At 36.7% G+C, this 23,204-nt stretch overlaps 2 protein-coding genes and 1 long non-coding RNA gene across 4 annotated transcripts in view; 2 read left to right on the forward strand and 1 right to left on the reverse strand.

The window, feature by feature from the left end:
• Nucleotides 1-23,204, reverse strand: part of LOC119083492 — a 32,848-nt gene that overhangs the window by 1,296 nt on the left and 8,348 nt on the right. The gene's annotated exons all lie outside the window — the stretch shown is intronic.
• Nucleotides 79-6,699, forward strand: LOC119083478 (RNA-binding protein 25). 2 transcript variants are annotated; one of them, XM_037193199.1, is made up of 8 exons: nucleotides 79-581; nucleotides 643-902; nucleotides 971-1,230; nucleotides 1,297-1,403; nucleotides 1,463-1,698; nucleotides 1,800-2,860; nucleotides 2,922-3,274; nucleotides 6,283-6,699. In XM_037193199.1, the coding sequence occupies exons 1-8, from the start codon at nucleotides 534-536 to the stop codon at nucleotides 6,373-6,375; spliced, it is 2,418 nt and encodes an 805-aa protein (XP_037049094.1). In that variant the 5' UTR covers nucleotides 79-533; the 3' UTR covers nucleotides 6,376-6,699. The 2 variants fall into 2 exon arrangements, with proteins under 2 accessions (XP_037049094.1, XP_037049095.1); XM_037193200.1 differs by having other exon boundaries at nucleotides 1,478-1,698.
• Nucleotides 9,453-23,204, forward strand: part of LOC119083477 (tyrosine-protein kinase-like otk) — a 32,127-nt gene continuing 18,375 nt past the window's right edge. The window contains exons 1-3 of the mRNA XM_037193198.1: nucleotides 9,453-10,030; nucleotides 16,358-16,501; nucleotides 16,814-16,978. Coding sequence (XP_037049093.1) covers nucleotides 9,976-10,030; nucleotides 16,358-16,501; nucleotides 16,814-16,978 — 364 coding nt within the window. The 5' untranslated portion in view covers nucleotides 9,453-9,975. The remainder of the gene's footprint in view (nucleotides 10,031-16,357; nucleotides 16,502-16,813; nucleotides 16,979-23,204) is intronic.

Consider the following 23,204-nt stretch of genomic DNA (forward strand, 5'->3'; position numbering starts at 1 on the left):
CATAAACTTGACAACCGACAACAATGTCCCAGCAGAAAAGTACAGACCTTTTCGCTTGACTTTTTCTTCTCAAATGTCATGCCATAAATATATTCCATCACTCAACATTGTAAAAATTGCCGAAACATTTTGGCCTCTTTCAATAAAGTTCTTAGTTTTTGACAAATAATTCATTGAAAATACAGAGGTACATCGGTCGGCTCGGTAGTTTAAACTGTAATTTACTTGTTAAGCAATTAGTTGGATAGTCATCTGTCGGAAAATCGGTTCAATTTAATGTGTTTGATGTGCAAGTAAAAGTTACAATTTTTGTGACTGAAAAAATTATAGCAACGCAGCCAACAAACAGTTCTCGCAGTCGACTTTAAAGGTCGAAACGGAAAGATTGACTCTTATTTCGAAACGATTTCTTTCGTGCAAACACATCAAAATGCAAGCTTAAATTTGCGTTGAGACTGCAATTGGGTTAAATCAAAGCTGTTTTATGAATACATAACCTCAAAAAATCGAAGGCTTGAAACTATCAAACAAACATGTCGTTCAGGCCTTTCATGGCACCCCAAGGAGCCATGTTGCCGCCGGTAATATTTATGTCAATTTCAGTTGCGACTGCAAACTAACCGAACATTTCCCATCTCTCAGATGATAAGCGGCTCATCAATGTCGACTCCACCTCCGCGGGCTACATACAGAGCGGGACCAACAATAAATCAACGACCACAAATGTATATGCGTCCGCCTGCCGAGCCTGTTGTTCCTCAGTACGAAGGTCCAATAATCACAGTGTTTGTCGGAAACATAAGCGAAAGGGTACCAGAAGTGATGATCAAAAAGATCCTACAGACTGCTGGCACGGTTGTTAGTTGGAAGCGAGTGTCACAATTCGGTTTTTGTGAATATGAGTAAGACTAGCGTCACAGTCCCGTTCCCATTATCGATTCGGTGTTAATTCTCCCAATTGTTATTTCAGCGGTCCTACAGCAGGCTTACGTGCGGTTCGAATTTTACACGATTTGGATGTGGCTGGCAAACGATTGGTAGCTAAAGTCGACGCCAAAAACAAACTTTTGTTGGACAACTACAAAGAGGAAGAGACTCGCAAACTGGGTAGTGCAAGTCGATCGACTTTGGAGGCCGAAAAGAAGGACGATGATGCTGCCATGGCGAGTATTAGTCAAATTCTACTCGATCACAAAGAAGATATCGACAATTTCGAAACAATCCAGGAAGGTGAGTGGTGATCAGCTGGAACTTACTGAGTGACAGTCATAACGAGTTCGTTTATTCCACTTCTAGAGCAACAACTGGCAAAATCCAGTAAAGTTTTACAAGGAACCGGAATCGAGGAGGACAAACGGGACTTGATCAATCGAGAAATTGGCAAATTTCGTAAAACTGCTGAGGTAATCCAAAATGTTCGCCAAAATTTGTCTCCAAAGTAAAAGTTTTGCAACAATTTTAGGCGGACGAACAAAAGAAAGAGAAAGAAAAGGACAGGAAAAAACGGGAAGAGCGCGATAGAGACAAGGATTCACGAGCAACGACGCCACCGAAAAAGGAAAAAGAGAAAAAGTCCCGTCGAAGGAGTCGGTCTCGGTCCAGAGAAGAGCGGGATAGGGAACGCGAGAGACGTGAACGCGAAAAGGAACGTGAATATAGGGAACGAGAACGCGAACGGGAAAAGGAAGAGCGTGAAAGGTATGAGACAGGTTCCCTCATTTATCACCTGGAACTTTACGTGTCCATTGAAGAAGCACCACCCATAATCCGACAATCAAAATTTTTTAATTCAATTGCAGAGAGCGTGAACGGGAGCAGCGTGAAAGAGAGCGTGACAGAGAGGAAAAGGTGGTGAAAGTTCCTCGTGATATCCAAAAGGAAAAAGAAATCGAAGATGAACTGAGGGAACGGAAAAAGGCCGAGAAAAAGGCGCGTGACAAAGAAGCCGCCTACCAGGAACGTCTTCGAAATTGGGAAATTCGCGAGCGGCGACAAATCAAAGAGTACGAAAAGACGAAAGAGAAAGAATTGAACAAGGAGGAGGAACGGGAAAAGGAAGCGAAACGACTAAAAGAATTTCTGGAAGACTATGACGACGAACGTGATGACCCGAAGTACTATAAGAGTCGAGAGCTTCAACGTCGTTTGGCCGAGCGGGTGAGGGAGGCTGATCTGGACGCAAAGGACCGTAACAAAGAGCAAGAAGAACTGGAAGACTTAAAGGCGAAGATATTTAGCGGCGAATTTGAGAATCCAACGCAAGAGTTCGAACGGCTCAAACGTGAACGCGAAGAATTGTACAAACCGAAAATTTTGATTGACGTGAATCTGGAACAGTCACTGCAGCGTGAACGCGAAATCGGCCGTGAATTGGAGCGTGAAAAGGAACGGAAAAACGTCAAAGATCGCGAACGTTTACAGAAGGAACGGTACGTGGTAGCTCAAGCATCCAGAGAATTAGCCGCTGTGAATGCAGAACCAATCGAATCCGATTCGAGCAACGATGATCATTTCAACAGTGCCGGCGCCAGCAATAACGGAAGCAAATACGGTTCACCGACTAGACATTCAAACAATGATCGAGGATCGCATCGTGATTCGGAGTCGCGAGACTCGCATACGAATCATTTCCCGCCCGATGATGATTCCAGAGCGTCGATGCATTCGATAGGTTCGGCCAGTCCATCGAACAACGATTCCGGTCATCCGTACACACCTCCCATATCACAGCCAATTATTAGCTTAAATCTAGGAGCAGCCAATGCGAAAAAGAAAAAACTTGAGGTCAAAGACATTTTCAACAACGACGATGACTCCGAAGACCTGAATGGTCCGAAGCGACGCAAATTGGTTCCGTTAGGTAGGATTGATTTTATGTTCGATGTTCGAAAACGAATTCACGAATTTCCATCTACTTCCAGACTATGAAGATGCGTCCAATCAAAAATCGTCGCAGAAATCCTCTTCGAAGCGAAAAGACGGCAAACCGGACGAAAACAGTAAAAAAGATGATGCGGCCAAGTCGCAAGAGGAGAAGCGACGACACATCAAAAGTATCATCGACAAAATTCCGACCGGAAAGAACGACCTGTTCTCGTACAAATTGGACTGGAACGAGATCGACAATGTGCTGATGGAGAAGAAAATTCGTCCGTGGATCAACAAGAAAATCATCGAATACATCGGCGAGCCGGAACCGACTTTAGTGGATTTTATTTGTTCGAAAGTGCTGGCTGGAAGTACCGCGCAAGGTATTCTGGATGATGTGCAAATGGTAAGTCTTGATATGAGGAGGTGACTGTCTTTTCGACCATTGTTTCAATATTTACGTAATTTATCTTGATTCCGTCAACTTGAAGTGTCCTGGAGACTCTATCCAGTGGAACTGAACATGAAAGGTATTTTATGTGTACGTGGAGCTCCGCTTCCATCGAGAAAAATGTGAATTGTTGAAAGACTATTCTTGTACCAGAGCTATGTTTTAATGTCTCCTGCAGACTTTTATTGGCCTGATTAAAACAAGCTAAGCACATCCCTGTTTGCACTGAATGCATCAAGCAAGAACGAATTTCCTGATGTTTTCGTAACGCTTCCCACAGAGCTGTAACTACTTTAATTTTTGAGTTTCATTTTGATCGGCATTTCAACTATAGGATGAAAATGGTAATCGCAGGTTCGCTGTGATTCACTTCAGGTATGCTCTTCACTGAGTATATAAAAGTAAAACGGACGAATTAGGCTTTTAGTCCAATCGTTGGCTTAGTCGAATCTCAGATACTGGGAATAGTCCAGTTAATTTAAGCGAACTCTATCGGGCAGTGCCTATATTCGCAAAAATATTTTCACGAAATTTCTCAAATTTCCGCGGTTTTCTCGAAAATTCTCGAAAATTTGAGAAAATCGTGAAAATATTTTGGTGAATATAGGCACTGCTATCGGGTGCTTCATCTTTTGGATATTCTTTTTTAACACTCTATGGCGATTGATCAAATCGACGCACTTCAAGCAAAAGTACTTCGAGTGACACCTGCCAGCCTGCCACACAGAGTACTATTTTGTATGTACTTTGTACTTCCAATGCTCTATTGAGAGTACTGCTAGTGCTTAAAATGCGTTGAATATATGCTCGGTTTTGACAAAAGTAGGACAATCAAGATGTTAAACATTACATTTTTTGCCCGCTCATTGATTTTGCAATCCATAATGTCGATTCCACATCGTTGAAATCAAAGTGCCGAAATTTTCCCGATAATCGTTGTAAATTTTACCTTTATCGGTCCCATTGAATATTTTATTGGTACTTAGAAACATCGATATCAGTAGTTTATGATAAATTATCGGATAAGTTTAATGTTTTTTGGATGAAAACGTGTTAAATACGAAAAGAGTTGCAAATCGAGTGGTTTGCCTCTCGACTATTCCCATTGCGCTTCAGTGCTGCATTAAACAAAAATTTCCTAAAATCTCACCTAAAAATGGTCCAATTTGAACAAATTGAGGTTCGTTGCAAACCTCTTGACGAGCTATAGGAAATAAGTTACAATTCAAGAAAATTTGGGTTCATTTAAGGAGAATATTTGCAAAAAAGCGATAAAAATGGCTAATATACCGAAAATATCCTAAAATTGCATTTAAAATTGTTCAGATTTTTGGGCTCGTGAGAAAGACCTAGTCAGGAAATGTGGAAATGGAGAAAACTTGACGTGAAGATCAATCGAAAATATGACGAAACCTGTATTATTTTAGAAAGTTGTGCTGTCTCTGAAAATTTGTTCTTGCTTGATGCATTCAGTGCAAGCAGGGCTTAGTAGATTGGACTGATTTAAGAGTTATATCGCCAAATCTTCACGCGATTTTTTTTAACTTTGGGAACAAACGGTCTCCGTTTTTAATGAGTGTTATCTCGTTGGATTCGTCTTTCAATTCTAGGAAACACGTATCTTTTACTTTTTCTAAAGGAAAATTGTTTTCTGTGAAAAGCGTTCAAAAGTGAAGACATGTGAGAGGGTACCGAAAACAGTTTTTCAGCAATAACTCAAAAAAAAATTATTTTTCATACCTAGGACACGAAAAGTGCGACTTCGTCGCAGTTTTTCTCCTTCGGATGTGAAAAATATTATTCGTGCCACGGACTAAAAGTCTGTTTTAGCGTGTGAGAGGTTTCTAGAACGAGGCGATGCCGAGGTCTGGAATCGAATACGCTAAAAAAGACTTTTAATCCTAGGTACGAAATGTACTATTAAATTGTTGTAATGTTGTACGAATGTCGGCCTGGGAAAGACCTACAGGTAGAGTGTACACACCTCTTGGTGCTAGTAGATCCACGAGAGTTATTATTTTTGCAGTGAATGTTCGTAGAGGACACCTTCTCTGCAGCTTCGATGTTCCACGGAACTGAGTATGTGGTTTTGTAGCTGGCCTCACCCACTATCGTTCCACATATAAATGAACCCAGTACTTTTGTGCTGCAAGCCTACAGAAGTCTTGGAAAAAAGTTGGTGCCAAAATGTAGATTTTTTCCTTCTTTCTGAGGGCCCAACTGCTGGAACAGCATCTGGAACGGTACTACGACAGTCATTTTTTTATCGTCTACTATTCTTTTACCTTATCAATAGAAAAACGCTTCGCTATGTCGCGAATATATGTCATTAAAACTGATCCAATGTTAGATCCAATCAAGAGAAAAATTATTACACTTTTCTCGGAGCATTTTAATCAAATAGTGTTAGCGTATAGCAAATGACCTCAGGCGTCCGGATATAAGTAGTTTTTCAATTGAACCAATATTTGCTACGCGACGGGAGTTTGGAAAAACGATATGATCAAGTGGGAGCAAACGGTTTTCCAAACTCCTGTCCAGTAGCAAATATTGGGCCAATTGAAAAATTCTTTACAAGTGAAAAATGTTCTACTCAAAAATTGGTCGAGCTTCACCTTAAAATGTAAAACGTAAAAAAATGATTTTCTAATCACTCCACCCTAGTGCTTAGCTTGTTTTAATCAAGCCAATGAAAGTCTGCAGGAGACATTAAAACATAGCTCTGGTACAAGAATAGTCTTTGAACAATTCACATCTTTCTCGATGTAAGCGGAGCACCGTCTACAAATAAAATACCTTTCACGTTCAGCTCCACCGTAGATTCTCCAGTACACTTCACGTTGAAAGAATTATGATAAATTCCGAAAATATTAAAATAATGATCTGAAAGGTGATTTTCCCTTCCCGCAACTCCTTGAACAAATCAATCGTTTGATCCAAATATATTATTTCCATCTCCACAGGTACTTGATGAAGAAGCCGAAGTGTTTGTGGTCAAAATGTGGCGACTACTCATCTACGAAGTTGAGGCGAAAAAAGTGGGATTAGGAAAATAATCAAACGATCAAGGGTGTGTGGGATTGATCGATTTTTTTTAAATAAAAATTAATTGAAAATAAAAGTCAGACGCATAGAGTTACATCGAAAGGTATGCAAATTCCATAGGAAACAAAATTCAGTTTGTTTTCGCTTTTATTTAAACAACAAGAAAAAAAAAAGTTCTGAGACAAACACAATTCAAGCAAAGAAGTAAAAATTCGTCTTGTCTTGGTCTCATTGTTGACAATTTCCTTTTTTTCGCTGTATTTAACAATCTCTGATGATGATAAAACCAATCAACCAACAAAACAAATACAAAAACCAATTGAATAAAACTTTAACCGACATAATTTTCTGTTTTTTCCCATCCCCAAATGTAGCTAAAGTTCACGTGCCGCCGCTTAGAAAAAATTTCCATTCGTCGGAATAGGGTGCCCAAATATTTAATGAAAAAGTTCTGCCATCGAAGGTAAGTTTTTACTTTTTATTGTAGTTCAAACAAACATTTTGTTGTCTTGTCACTTTGTTATCTGTATTTTGTAATAACAACAAACTCGTCGGTAGCTTAAAAGCGTTGTGGACACACAATCACGTCAGTATTATCTTGTTCACTTGCATCGTCCGATCACAGAAATTTTAATCGCAAGATCGAAATAGCTACCTGCGGTTCGGTGTTTCGAATTTAAGCGAATAGGAATGTACATTCAATTACCTTTGTAATGACCCCCCACACTACATTGAGAAATTTCCATAAGAAAAGTGCATGTTTCTGATCGCCTCCTACAGTGGAAGGCCGTGAAATTTAGACATGCATTTGCTTTAGCTGATCAACTCATACAATCAACCCTGCTTATACATCTGTCTTATACGTCTTATACTGTTTTACTATTACCACGCGCTTGTAACCATCACGCCAACGCACTCCAAAGACAGGCACAAGAACTGAATTTGAATAAGAGGCCTCCACGACGCAGTAGTCCAAAATTCTCATATAAATCCACTGGTCTTGTGCCTGTTATTGGAGTGCGTTGATTACGCCCGAAAAAAGACGCACAATTTTGTTTGTGGATCAGTTGATAAACAGCTGAAGCAAATTAATGCCTAAATTTCACTGCCTTCCACTGTACTAATCACACTGTTGAAAACGGGTTTGGCTTCTATTGTCGACTACTCCTAGGCACATATAAGGAAAATGCGTCCGATCTCGATAATTTTCTTTTTTCAAAAGAATCCCTTTAGTTGGTCGGGTCGAGGGTCGAGGACATCAAAAACAACGGAAAATTGGAGAACCTTTAAGAATTTAATTATCTTAAAATAGGACCTGTTGAGGAGGGTACGGCCGTATCATACAAATGTTACAGCAGTTTAAATCACGGTGGCGCTACCACTTCTCTAAGAAAAAATAACGGCATTGCCGAAAAGTTCGTGGCTACTTAGTGTCGTATTTATTTTGGTATTAGAAATTGTGGCGCCAGGCCACAGTGCAATTTAACAAAAAAAAATTGAATGAGCGCTACCACAACACTGCCCCCAGCATGAACACTGAAATGACAAGCGCCGAATTTGGCGATTTTAATTATATAAGCTACCACTTAGGATTGTTTCGGGCGAAAACAAGTCATCAATCTGTACAAACTAATCACAGTGCCTACTGTGACCTCATCAGCCTCTGAATACTTTCTATGTTGTTCATGCTAGAGGCTCTTCGCTTGAAAAGCAAATCGTCTTGTGATGACAGATAACTGATTTAAGTGTATCAATGGCTTTCCGTTGCATATCTCTGCTACTGTAAATACTACCTATGAGGCAATGACTAACAACTGCGTGAACTTAAGATTCAACAAGATATACGTCAACGTGGTTACAGTTTTATCCCGACATATAGTCGTTACTAAGCAGAAATATTATGCAACTAATTGTTGCTGATACTGACTAATTACCTTCTCATTGATGACAATAACTGTGAAGTTACTGTCAAGAGCCTGAGGCTATTTTGACGCTTGATCTTTCTTTGACACATATCTCGGAAAGTGTTTTTAAAGATGTGTGGATGCCTAGAATTTTGATAAATTGGTTTTGATGGAATTTATAATGTAAGAAAATGTCCCTAAAATCTACTAACGACACGAATTGAGGAAGCAAATTTCGCTTAACAATCAGACTTGTTTCGGATTTCTCTGTGAGTCACTTACAAAGCAACTAAAACCGCTGATGGGAATATATGAAGCGATAAACTGTATGCATTGAGATACGAACGTCCCTAATCTCCTTTTAATTTGATTTAACTTGTCGAGTTCAAATGAAGCGATTTTCACGAGCGTTCTGGAGACCATTTTCCTGAGAGCTTCCACATTGAGTCATTTTCGATCCGTTTTATCCGTTAAGAAGATCAATTCTTGAGTAGCATAATGAATGAATAGGTGTAATGCGAAACGAACTGATGTACGCAAAAATTCACAACTCACACTTATATCAGAAATTGTGGTTTAGTTCTTCTGTGAAATTTAGTTCGAGATGAACTGTGAAAAGTAGTTTTAGATTCTGAATCGTGAAATAAAATCTAAGATGAAATCTGTTACTTAAAGTTGATGTTGAAAGCATTTCCTGGAAATCTATTACTTCGTTTGATTTGACAAACATTTGCTATATAAGCCCACATTCGTCAGCACTCATCGCGTATTTGGTTTGTCGTTGTCGACATCAGATGACGCACTTTTTTTCCACAATGATATGAGTTGGCGTTTTAACCCAGATTTCTTAGATATTCCCTCTATTCATGAAGGTGTCAAGTTGACGAGCCTGATTTCGTTCAATCCTTGTCCAATAAATGTCATCGATCATTAATTCTCAAAATTTTTAATGAAGCACTGCCTTTTCCCATTCAAACAGTTGCACCGAAAACTGTACATTGTGACTTGTTCCTTAAATTCCATTCAAATTTTTCGTTTTTCATCCTCCGTCTTCCCATGGTTCGCTTCTTCTCTTCTTTTTGTTGGTGCACAAAAAATCGTGTTTTAGTTTGTTGTGCTTCGTCTCGAAAACTTCATTGCAAGCGATGTGAAATGGAATATAATATCGTCTGCCGGTATATTGTATACAATTTCATTCGTTCTGGTTAGTTGATGTTCGTTCGCCGGTACATTCGGATCGTCCAGAAGTTCATGTAATATTTTGTCGCCAGCAAAAGAGTGTACACAAATAAACCGATACCTTTTTTGTGTGTGTTATAGATGTGCATTGTCTACTCGCAATAATTCATTCATAAGTTTAATGGGTGTAGAGTTTTGATTCAATGTTGTTGTTTTTGTTATTGGCTAGACGCGCGGTATAGTGTGCCCGTACAAAGAGAGAAAGATTTCAGTGGTTTATTAACGCAGTTAAATGATAACATCGCCGGTTTATATTTAATGGAAATATTACACGTTAATTAAAAAGCAAAAAAATGATGTGAATCGGAGTGTCGGAAAGAGAAAAAAATATTTTCAAACTTTTTTGGTGGTTTTTTTGATTGACATGGATATCAGTTGTTGAGATGATGCATAGATTGGTGTGAATTACAGTTAAAGATTCGAAATATATACTCAGTTGTTCTGCTGTAGTCTTGGATAAATACGACAATGATCACTACTGTTGGATTGTTCCGAATTATCGGGATACTGTCTGTCTTTTTGCGTAAGTTCAGTTTCATGTATTTGTTCTAACGGTGGATCGTAGAATTATCATGTCTTCTCTCTCGTAAATCGCATAATTTCAGTGCGAAACGAAACTTGAAACAAGTTCTCGGAAGTCTTATAAAATCTTCTGTCACTCCCTGCTCATCCTGCCTTGGAGTGACTTGATTAACTCCAGGTGACTTATAGAAAGTCATCACCACCTCCCGCTCCCATTACCGAATTTATTCAATTTTAAATCGACTTAACTAACTGCGATCACATTCTTCTCCTTTTCGGTAAAAGAAAAACATTATTTCAGTTAGGGTTCGAGAAATAACATTAACCATACTATTTAACATAACAGACAGATAAATTACACTCGCACTTTTCGCTTGGGGGAAAATAATGTTTGTTGACTGTGAAAAGGAAACAACTGAAAAGAATATTGTACCGAGAGCGCTGTTTTTTAATTTCCATCCTTGAGGGTATAGTAGCATTGAAATCGAAACATAATTTTAACAACCCTCCATGTGTCAGCAGAGTATATAGCATTTGGGACAGTTGGAGAATGGGTTCGATTATTGTAGCCGAACAAATCAACCAATTTTTGAGAAAATGTTCATTCGATTAAAGTTCCTTGTACAGACACAGTTGAAGTATGTGGTTCAATTTGTTGATTGATAGTAGCGTTAAATTGCTCACGAACTTAATCTAATTAAAACTTTCGTTTTAAATGCATACTGGAAGTGAACAAGGACCAACCGAGTCCGTTGGACCTGCGTATTTCTGTAGTTTTAAAGAGTAAATCCTGTCGTGATCACTACTTAATTAATCACTGACACATTTATCATGAGATTACCTTTGTCAATAAATAAATCGGATCAGTGTGTTACGGAAATTAAAGATGTTCGACATTCCTGGGCACGATTGATTATAGAATGAAGTACAGATTAAAAAAAAATGTTTGACACTGCTGACAGAGTTGGGGTGTAGCATGAACGAGTCAACATTCGGCTGACTGTGAAAGAAGTATACAGAATCGCTAAGGAAAACTTGTAATGGTCACGGTGTGTATTGAAGTTATTTTTTAAGGTTCGATGCACGCTTCTTGAGATATTATTTAGCTGAACATGGCTTCGAGGTCGCAACAACCATGAACTCATTTTTCGTCTTCTGGATCTTTAATAACCACCACGACTCGTCACACTATATTCAAAATACATCTCATGTCCCGTGAATGAAAGGGTGATAAAATAACTCCATTTCGATTGTATCGTTTGCAGTTTTTCTTAGTGATTCAACGTACTTTTATCGTCATCTCCATCTCAACCACAACGGAAGTGTCTTACATTAATGTGTTGTGTCCATTTTCGAGTCTAGCTAGTGCTCCGTTTCACTTCCCTTACATATTTAGTTCTATTCCATTCCAAACTTACTCCACTGGTAAACTCATTGAAAGTGTTGGCGAGAGTATTTCTTCCGAGGGGGAAATGACTCGGGTAATTGACTTAACACCCTTGAAGGAATTGCCGGAGAATCCGGTAAATAATAGTAACTGAAGGAAATGCTAGAAATTGATGGAATTACGGATGCTCCAAAAACTACGAAACTGCAGAAAATTCGACGGTTTTTGTTCACTTTCTTTTAATTTGAAGGAAATCTTAGAAAATTATCGAAATAAAGAAAATTTTAGAAAATTTGTGGAAATTGTTTCTAAGAAGGGGACGATCAGAAAATATCGTGGAATTATCAGAAATTAATAGGAATTGCAGAGCGAAGACTCACTATTTTGGCCAGTGAGTTCCCCCTCGATTTCTTTTAAATTCTACCACACTTTCTTTTCCCCCATTGTACATTGCGGGGGCGTCCACTCAATTTTCAGAACTTTTAATTCCCTTCCATTTTTGTCCACGTTCTTCACACTTTGCAGGACTCGTCCTCCCCCTTTCATGATGAACGTCCTATGAGGTGGACGGTCCTGTAAGAACATCTGAAATATTCTATTAAACATTTCTGCGATACGAGTATGACTAATCCACAATTCAGAAATATTCTTTTTATTCCCACAACCGAGGAACAGAGAAACAAAAAAGTGATCGGCTTCTTCAAATTAATAAATAATCGTTCACATCTAACAGCAAATAAAATGATAAAACGTTTAACATAATGTCCGTGGGTTGACAGCCGAAAATGAAAATCCATTTAAAAACAGCAACAACAACATAAAAGCTGAATGTACGGTCGATAGAATGTTAATAACAACTCTTAAGAGTAGCTAAAAAAATGTTTTTAATCCTTTTCGTATTTTGCATAAAAATCATCGTTTCCAAAATTATTATCAGTTCAACCTTCAAAGCCGATAAAAACGAAAAGAATTAATGATTTTAAATTAAAACAATCTTCATTCCCCCCATTACCTAACCGGAGAAGAAGAAGTGAAGAAAAAACCTCATGAGATAATGTAACTAAAAGTCGAGTCATTGACTTTCGTTTGAGCAATTTTTATATCGAATATCTAGCGAAAATCAGCAAAGAAAACGAAAATAATCTGAGCGAAATGAATTACAAAAGTTTGAAATGAAAATAAAAAAAAAGTTTTTTTTATGCTTTTGTTTTGTGTTCGGTCGTTATATATATGCTGTAAGGTATGTCGGTTACCAAAAGCCACATTTTCTCCTTGTCCGAATTGTTTTTCGTTTTGTAGCTTTCGGTCTTTGTCCCATTACATTGAAAATAGCGTACGAAATATAATGGCAGTTGGTACTCACATATAGAGAGGGATTCTTTTGAAAAACAGCCTCCCAAAATCGGACGTATTTTTCAGTCGACCTAGAAGCCAAAACCACTTTCAAAAAATTCCTTGGCGCTTGTGTGGGGAGGTGATCGAAAACCGAAAACATGCACTTTTTATGTGAATTACTCCAGATACCTGAAACGTAAAAGGTCGTGTCGAGTGGGTCATTGAATGTTTTTCCGGGAAACACAGGCTCTTATTTGGATTAAAATTCACCTATACTGAGATATCAACAGTAGAAAAAATTATTAAAAATTTGACTATTTCGGCGAAGTTCTGACAGTTCCTCTGCAATGCAGAGTCTGAATCCGAAACGCAATGAAAACATCAAACAACTGTTTCCCCAGATCATGCACGAATACCTCCAAAATTTCTCCGGAAAGACTGTTTTAAAACGATCTAAGTTTCATCCTGTTTCCCGCCGTAAAAACAGCGGGTAATAAAGACGAAGCTAGACTGTTTTAAAACTCATTCTGGAGAAACTTTGAGGGTTTTACGTTGTTAAAGTGTGTTTTGGGTGCCAACTTACAGTGTACAAAAGTCCTGTCCAAAATTTGACTCCCTATGCTGCAAAACAGGGGGAGAAGTTTGAAGTCAGATTCTAGGAAAAGTGTCACGTCAAAGGTGATCTGTTGAAAACCGGTTTCATGGAACGATTGTACTGAAAAGAAAGTCCACAAAACAGGGCAAAATAACGATTTATCGCATCCACTTGGAAGGGCTGACATTTGGGGTTTAGCAAAATGTCAGGATTTCGCCCATTTCATTTTATGCTTGTTTTTCATGAATACAACTAAAAATGAAAGGCATTGAGGATACCAGTCAGAAAAAAATGTTTAAACAAAAGTCAGTAGTTCAAAGAATGTGCAAAACAGCGTCCTTCGCGTATTTGTTTGCTTTTATTGAGGTTATTTCTGGAGGTAAATGGTCAAACATGATGAACGATACATCAAATTAAAGCTACTGACAACTTTAATCAGGAAGTTTCGAAAAGTAGTTTCGCCGATCAGTAGCTGTTGGCAGGAGTCAGCAAAGTAATTTTTTTTTCTTGAAAGCTTCTCACGTATATCTCTAGATTTCTTGATATAAAACTTATTCTGGTCACCATTCTGGCGTTTCAACGTCTTTGAAAAGCATATTTTTCTATTTTTCCTGTTTTCCTGCTCCTCCCAGGGGGGGTAGAGTTTCTGTAAAAACATATTTTTAGTCAAATTTGTAAACATTTTTGGAACTGCATACATCTTAGTGTGGATGAATTTTAAACCCGATCAGACCTATTTGCCCTGAAAGTCATTCAAACGTCTATACTGACATCTCACACCTCACAAGACCTTGTACCCATTAGGGAACTTCATGTAAAAATGGGTGTTTCCGGTTTTTTCATTACAAGCACACAATCATCGAGGAGTTTTTTTTTGAAAGCGATTTCTAGGGCTGAATACCTTCCACCAGAAAATGCGTCCGATGTTGGTAGGCTGTTTTACACAAGAATCCCTCAGAGTGTTCGTTTTGGATGCTTTAATTTTACTATTGCATGGTAGAATTAGTGCAAAACTATGAAGAAAAAAAGAAAACATCAACACAAAGCCTATGAAGTACTTACTTCGCTTACTTCAAATAAAACAGAATATTGCGGAAAGAGCACATAAATGAATTCAGTTCCTTTAGTTTCCAGTTTAATGTTCAAAACCAGAATAAAATGAATGGTAAAGTCAAAGTATTTTATAACGTGTGCTAAACGAAACCGCTTTGAACGTACATAACCTGTTTAGTGCATAAAATTCATATGAGCATATTAAAATAATAATAATAAAGAAAGAAAATGAAAAAAACAACAAAATAAATGAAAAAGTGCCGACATTTTTTTGTTGTTGTTGAATAAATTAAATATCTCTAATTAAGAAGCATCCATTAAGAACTGGGATTATTATGTGGAATACATTTATATACAGAAAAAAACATGTGAAATTCTCGCTATATACTGTCATGTTTTAATAGAACAATGAGACACACCACCACGAAAATGCTTACACATTTATCGCCAGGGAAAGCATCTTTGTCTAGAAAATAATGGGATAGGATCTGACTGACAATGGGAACAAAAGGCTTGGCTGCATTACATATTTTTCCAACGTTTTCCGGTTTAATTTTTGACAAGAGTACTCAAAAAGTCATTTAAAAAAATGAAAGCCAAAGTCCTATTCAGAGATTAAAAAAAAACATTCTCAACGCTCAAAGTTCATTATGCCTAGTTCGGTCATTCACCGCCAGGTAAATCAAAAGATAGACAAGACGCAATCGTAGTATTACACTCAAATGCAATTTTTCACATAAATTCGAAATATTATCTCCTGTTGTGTAGCAGGTAAATTCTGTGGTGAAATAGGAGATTTAGGCTTGATTTCCACATACCAACAAAGTACTCCGTGCGAGAGACAAAATTGATTTTTTTTAAATTTTGGCTTTGTTTACTTGACACCTCGCTCTCACGCGGAGTACTTTTTGTTGAGCGGAAACCAAACTTTTAATATTTCATTTGTGCATTTGATCATATAATTGTACAAGTGACATGTCTTCTGACGTAAGAGTTGTTGTGGGCTGTAAATGAGACAACAGAAAATTTGTTTAACAAATGAAGTTCTAGATTTTTATTTTTTCAACGAAATTCTTGTGTAATCAATTACAAACCACAATAACTCCCAAATCAGAAAAGATGTCGAATCACACATCTATCTCTACCTGCAGACTGTAGGCTGTAGTTATAAAGATCAGGGTATAATATAGGGTCTTTTTCGAGAATTGAATCTATTTAAATTTACCAGAGCAAATCTCGGTAATTTTCAGTTACATAAAATCTATTAAACCTATTTTTGGGAAAGCCTTTTTTCCCCATATTTTCTTGCATTTTCCCACGTTTTCCTAGATTTTCCTTAATTTTCCCAATTTTGTCTTTTTTAAACTTGAAAAAATTCAGGCAAATTCGTGAAAATTTGGAAAAATGTTGGAAAATTCTGGAAAATATTAGGAAAATTTGGGAAGATCTACTCACAAAAGCTGTCCCTGCTTAGAGGTTTTAAAAATTGATAAGAATTTAGTTGCACTTCAATAACATTAGGGCAAAAAGACGACGAGTGGGAGGCGTTGGAAATTAATTCCATGATATGTTCCCCCAGGCAACGCAAAATTTTAACACCAGAGCTAGATCTCTTTCTTAAAAAAAAGAATGAAAATTGATGTTGCGTTAGGTAAATTTTTCAATCTTTCTGCTGATGCCAACGCATTCACCTAAACGTACCGTTTAATTTGGAAGATGGTAAGAACGTGAATGAGACTTGTATATCAAATGAGAATAAAAACTAGTCTCATATATGCAAATGACCCACGGACTTCGCATTCATTTTTACAGTCAGTCCTCCATATAATATCTTGATTTTCTTTTTCCTGCTCAGAGAATACACCCTTTTGCCTTCTCTAAATATACCACACACAAACCAGTCAAAACACATAAAAGATAACCACTTTAAATGCCGTCTATACTTTCAACATTTTCAGTATCTGCTAATTGCGAGACTCGTTTCATTATTTTAACAACCAAACTAAGCTCGGCCATAAGTACATCAACAAGCAGAAAAACAGGTCACATAGATTGTCGAGCGATATCTCTCAAGGAACTGAAGCACACTTGGCCTCATAATGGTAAGATACAAACATTTTCATCACATTCAACGAGTTGTTACTGCATTTCAGTGCAATTCGTATGTACATCCACATGTATGTCTTTAATGTCTTATATTAAGTGTGTGACATGTTACGTGCAGTGCAGACGTAGGTAGATATAATGACACCGGGGGAAGACTAAAAGATATTTTTAATTAGTTTTGCTAACCTGTACTTCACATACAAATGCACAAACCGAATGTAATCATTAAATGCAATTTTTGTTTTTTTTCCCCCTTTTTTTCATTTTAATTAAAAGTCGTAAATTAATTGTCTTTATTGCTCGTCCAGGATCATTAGTTTGGAATGACCTTCGCATTCAGTCGCATGGATCAAATCTTTTCATAAAAGATCTGAATCAAACGTTCCACAACAGCAGCTTCAAATGTATCGTACAGTGCAACGTTAATCCGCCAGACCATCACACACCGAACAATGAATTGATGGACGTGAAATGTAAGTAAAAAAAAATTGTTAAATAAAAATACCGTTGAGCCATTGCGGGCAAAGGATTTTATTTTGATCATTTGTCCCGTGAGTTATTATTTTTGACTTGTAGATGATGCATCCTTTCTAGAAAGCGAAGAACGTGAAACATTCCCTTGGAATGACTCAGTTGATCGTCTGTTTAAAAAGAAATGTTCGCAACTTTTTCCGTGTGTCAATTTACCAATTGAAATTGTTGAAAATTTCTATCATCAACTCACAACTTCTTGTATATCAGATAAAGCACGTCTTGCTTCTGACGTCGTGTTACCAGTGATATTATTCAAATATCTTGTCTCCGATTCTTGGATTTTTATTTTCGATTCGCTTCGAGTCGTTGTCAATAGGTACATACAACATTGTAGCTATCGTAACCAATAAAAATGACTTTTATGATAAATCTGTTTCCGTTTGAATGGAATATATTCGTTGTTGATTGGTACAGTTAAGACATCAATTTGCAGGGCCTATTATTTGTAAAAAAAATTAACAAAATTTACTGAAATTAGTCGAATTTATCAATTACAACTTCGGTAATTTTCCGGTAAATTTTTGGTAAATTTTCTGTAATTTCCGGTAAATTTTTGATAAATTTTCTGTAAGGTTTCATATATTTAAGGTAATTTTTAGGTAAATTTGCTGTAAAATTCGGTAAATTTCCGGTAAATTTGGCAAATCTACTGTAAATTTCCGGTAATTTCACTGTAAATTTTCGTACATTTCAGGTAAATTTAGCAAAAATCCGTTACTGTAAATTTTGTCAGTGAATTCTGCTAATTTTCCGGTAAATTTTGGTAAATTTCTCGTAACTTCAGTAAATAAATTTACCAAAAATAGGCCCTGATCAATATTGCAGACATGTACTGATGATGTAACTGAAATTTACGTATCTAGAAAAATATACTTCGCACAGAGCATCAATCATTATGCAGAACGGAGATGCAGGTTGAATTCATTTCTTGTTTCCAAAAATTAATTTATCAAATCCAACCAGATCCACAAGCGTGTACCATATACCGTGTGTACCTACCCACCACCAATTCCCAGACATTATTGTAAATTCATTATACAACGTGCGGGTTCAACAAAATAATGATGGAATGTAACGCACGTGAGGAGAGTGATGTTTCTATTCAAAATTTGTATATAATCTTGGAACGAAACCGCATTACATTATGCACATGCATTACATATTAATAACACAAATATGCGACTGGAGGAGGATGAAGAGAACGCCATTTTTAATAAAAAATTTTTCTTCAAGTTTTGAAGAACGACGACAAGGAAAATTCTCCGTTTCTGTAATACAAAAAACAGAAAAATTGCGGAGAAAAAAAACTCTTTTCATAAAAATAATTTCGATTGCACTTGTTTGTGTATTTGAAAAATGAATTCACGTTTGTTTCTCGTTATATTTTCAAAAAAAATCCTCCGCTCTGCTTAAGAGTTTTGTGGAATCATAAAAGAGAAAACTGAACACAGATTCCTGTTATACATTCAGTTTTTATTCGTATTTCTACAGAGGCGACGAGTTGTGTAATGCATTGCATTGGCAATTTAATCAGAATTTTTGAATTCTTTCAGAATTTAACTTTGCATTGCTGCATGAAAATGGTTTTTTATTATTTTTTGATGGGTTGCATTATTATCGAGAGGAACATGTTTTTTCAAATGAGAGTATGTTGGATTTTAACGAAGTCAGCAGAATTTTTCATATATTTGAGCCGACGGGCATTTTTTTTTTTGTAGCTTATACTAATGGGTCAAATTGGCGGAAGCACAGTTGAATTTAGTCAAAGTCAAATATTTTTATTTTATTTTGCTTAATTGGTGGGATTTTGGATTGCACACAATATCGGAGATAGTTTTAACTGAATTAACATTTATATACCAGCCTGGCCGACCGAAAATATTTACCGAATCTGTTACTACATTGCATTTTCACCAGATTGGCAAATACAAAATCTAGTACTTCCTTAGTTTTAACATAATGTTTGCTATATATTCGCCTGCATTAGTAAGAGCTCATTTTGATTCTGGCTATCGTTAACAGATGAAATACCCACGTGTGAGTCTATCCTCTAGAGGCCATTGCTACATGCCATTAGAAGTAAGTGGTGCTTCATTGGCCAATAAAATGTTTGTTTGATTTTTGTGGCTACATGTTACTCTTCCTTCTCCTTAAGCCCGCAAACTGGTCGACATAAAAAAAACGTCTGATCAGATCAGATATTACAGATTTGAATAATGAAAGAAACCAGGAAGATATGGTTGACATAATAAATGCTTGAAGTTCTTGTAACGAACGCGTCAGTTGTCAAACGAATATGACAGAGTCAAGCAAAACTCATGGGCTGCGACCGAAGATTGTTCTTTCATCGTTTTTCTTGGTTCAAGTTCGCCATCTCCCCCAATTCCCTCAGCCAGTTTTTCACCAGTAACACCGAAAAGCGAACTGTACATAAGTCTACATTAACACGCATTCTCATTTCTATTTGAATTTACCTACACTTATTGTCCGTTGAAGCAATTTACTCGAAGTGGCTATCTATCGCCATCACTACGAAAAATCTTGTCGTTCAGATATTTAAAGAAAAATAATCGAAGCACCCGAACAACCTATTTATAGCATCAAAACTGTTTTATTTAGCCTGGAAATATGTAACGCCAACCTACCCTTACATTTGAGTCTAAATTTCTAACGAGTTAGTCGTACAGGTTATAATAGGGATAGTGATACTTTCGACTCCATTACCCAATTACAGCAAAATACCTCATAAACAACGTATCATCATCATTTACTACCTGTAACAAACAAAAGTTTTTGCGTTTTTTTGTCTTGTGTTTCAAACGAGGTTTCAAATAGAAAAAGGGGCGAAAAGCTTTGAGAACATCATTCTGCTGCTCGCGTACATTCACAATCTAAGCCTCCCGCAAATTAGGTCAAATCAATAAGGATGATGCAAAAATAAAATGTTGAAAGCGTAATTCCATACACAACGCACGTATCGAGTTGATAAAAAGTTCGCACGAGAATTGATGTACGTGCGAAATAACTTCTGAAAGCCAAAATGAAAACGAGACGAACATCAAAAAAAAAAGAACTCATTTCGGGTGGAAATGAGAGTGTTAAGCGAAATTGCTTGCATAGAAAATGTTTGTGATTTTCACAACGAGATACAGTTGGAGTGTACACATAATATAATGTGGCACTGCCGTGTTGTGTACACGAAACATGTGGGTAATTGGAGTTAGAGTTTTATTATATTTTACGGGCAATGATCAGACGAATAAGTAAAGAGAACCGGCATGTTTTCGTTATACTTTTATTCTGGGCTTATTAACTACATTATACCGGAATGGTATCAGTTCGTTTCAATATTCCAGCACAAATTATGTGTTTGGAAAATTGAATCACTTTTTATTTCGTTTCGTTTTTTTTAACGATGCTTGTCTAGAGTGTTGATAACAAACCCAAACATAAATAGTCAATTAAACCGTATAATTAATTGAACTTTAATGTAAAATAATAAAAGTGAAATTCGTGTGTGTTTTTGTCATTAATCGGAATGGGAGATAAAACGGAATCGTTTGGTCGTTTTTTTTTCTGTTCACTTCGTAAAATTACCTTCACATGGCTCTCGTCTCGAAATTATTTCATTTCAACTGATGTTTGTTCGAAAATTATTCGGCGCCGACATAATAGTGTTCCCTCTTCATAGTCTATTGAATATCAGTTTCGAGACATAATGTAAACATTTTAACTTTTATTATGACCTGCGACTGAAATTAATGCACCGATTACACACATATGTTGCGTTTCTACACCGCATAAGAAACGAAAATCTTTTTCTTGCTCGAAAAGTAAGAACCTGCGAGACTGTTACACTGTTTAATATGCAACATCAATGCTTGCGTTAAATTACTTCCAATCAAATAATGGCAAAACGGAAATCTATTTCATTTTGTTATTTACTTGTCTTTATAAGGATTTACTGGAAAAATGTGTCGATTTGTAACGGACGTGTACTTTAGAATTAAATTTACTTTATCGAAATTCATGGCACATACGAGACTATGAATCCACTTTTATTATTGATGTATGCACGCGAAGTTAGCGTTCTACGTTATTCACCTGAATATAACACCTTTGCGACAAAGTTAGGTTGGTTTTTACAAGCTGATTGTCTTTCAAACAGATCGTTTTATGAACGAATATTGTGTGTTTGATGCGAACACTAAGATGTAAAAAGATTTGGCAAATCACGACCGAATATAGTTCGACCCTATAAGTCTAAAAATTCTCTTAAGAGAATGCTTGAATGCTTAGCTGACATTGTCGCTAATATCTTTTCATTAGAATCCTTTTTGTAAAATCAAAATGTAAGACGACAATATCGACAACGAATGTGTTACCTTTCAATAAAAAATTACTTTCATCCGTGCGGCGTGAATAACCCTATTTTCTCCACTCAAATGCGGTGAGAAGATTGAGTTTTATTGACGCTTTCTTTGATGGCAGTTCTGGTGAGAAATAGTACATTACGTTACAAGGGAGAAGTCAGAAAGTTACTTTCCGAGTGACGTACATAGTTTTACATGCTTGCTAAGCGGGGCGAAAGTAAGAAATGTCAAATTCAAGGGGCGAAAGCGATAGCTTTCGCCCCGTGGGTTTACATTTCTTTTTCGCCCCGCTTAGCAAGCATGTAAATATTTATTATCTCACCTCTTTTCTCCTTGCTTCTGTCACTTTGTTTTGATTTTGGAAAATGGTGAACCAAATTGATGTCAAATTGATGCATGGCAGTTTGACCAGTCCTGAGAAAAGTGAACATTTCATACAAATTTGGTTACCTATTTGATGGCTTTTCTCAGGATGTGCAACCAGAACTAAAACCAATAACCTAGATCCCAACCAATAGCTGCGTATCTATTATTGATCTAGACAAAACTTTAAAAATCAGTTTTGGCACATACATGAATTCCCAGGCTATATGTCAGGCTCCTGAATATGGATCGTGGCCGCCCAGCTGAGAGAAGAAGAACTTGAAAGTAGCTTTTGAATGACACCCCTTGGATGAGAAATGACTTGGAATTTTCCGGGACATTCTGATTTTTTTTTGTATAGACCTCATTGTGTCCATTGTGACTCATTAAAAAAAATCTTTCATGAAATGTGGGTAATGTTCCAGAACACAAGAAATTTTCCAACAACATATTTCCGGCTGGAAAAACAATTTTCCATTTTCCGGAAACAAATTTTGTTCCACAACTCTTCTCGGCAAACAACATGGAACAAAGAAAAATCTTAAAGTACTTATGGCGGACGCGGGACGCAGCCATTTTTTTGAAAAAAAAAAAAAATTTGTGAGGAAATTCTTAAATTAGGATTACCTCAAGAGTAGTCTCTGCTTAGAGCTAGAATCATTCAATCTGGTACATATTTTGTTAAAGAAAAATGTTGTCGTTCGGTAGGCTTTCTTTTACTTCATTTGTAATAGATTTTGCTAATAAGATAACATCATTCAAGACTTGTTCATTTTTGTCGTCGTTGGTAACATATGATAGCATATGACTAAATTATTAATAAGCAGCCCATTGGAGTTTTGCGTTTTTTATTAAACAAATTGATCACCTATTGGAAGATCAAGCCATTCTTTTCGAATATGTTCTGCCTCTATATCAAGGTTAATTTCCAAAGAATCTCTGTCTTCGTTCAAATAAAATGAACTCAACATTTTTTGGTGAGATGAAGGAGAATTTTTTATTATTCTTCCGAAGCGGTCATGTTCGAAACGTGTTCCATCTTCTTGTATATAATCGCAATCTATACATATAGAGTGTTTACTCAATATTTTGTTGTTGTTGTTCATTCGTTTCTGTTCATGCCTTTATAATATTCCTAATTCCAACGTCATGAATTTCAGAATTATTATTGTTGGTATACAGGCGGCTATAATACAACATACAACAAAAAAAATTGAATGAAATCGTTCAGCTGAGGAGGCTAAAATAAAATGCGTTGCATTGTGTAAAGAAAAACGCAAAACAAGAACAAAAATAAACATAAAACTGGTAATTTGAAGCGAACCTATCATTAAATGAACACCATGGTTTTCTCAATCCTTCATTTAGTTCCATAATAATAACCGCACAGTATAACAATTCTATAGGCTTGCTCTTGCATGAACGGACT

This window comes from Bradysia coprophila, unplaced genomic scaffold, assembly GCF_014529535.1.
Source record: "Bradysia coprophila strain Holo2 unplaced genomic scaffold, BU_Bcop_v1 contig_687, whole genome shotgun sequence".
In the NCBI taxonomy this organism is placed as follows: Eukaryota; Metazoa; Arthropoda; class Insecta; order Diptera; family Sciaridae; genus Bradysia; species Bradysia coprophila.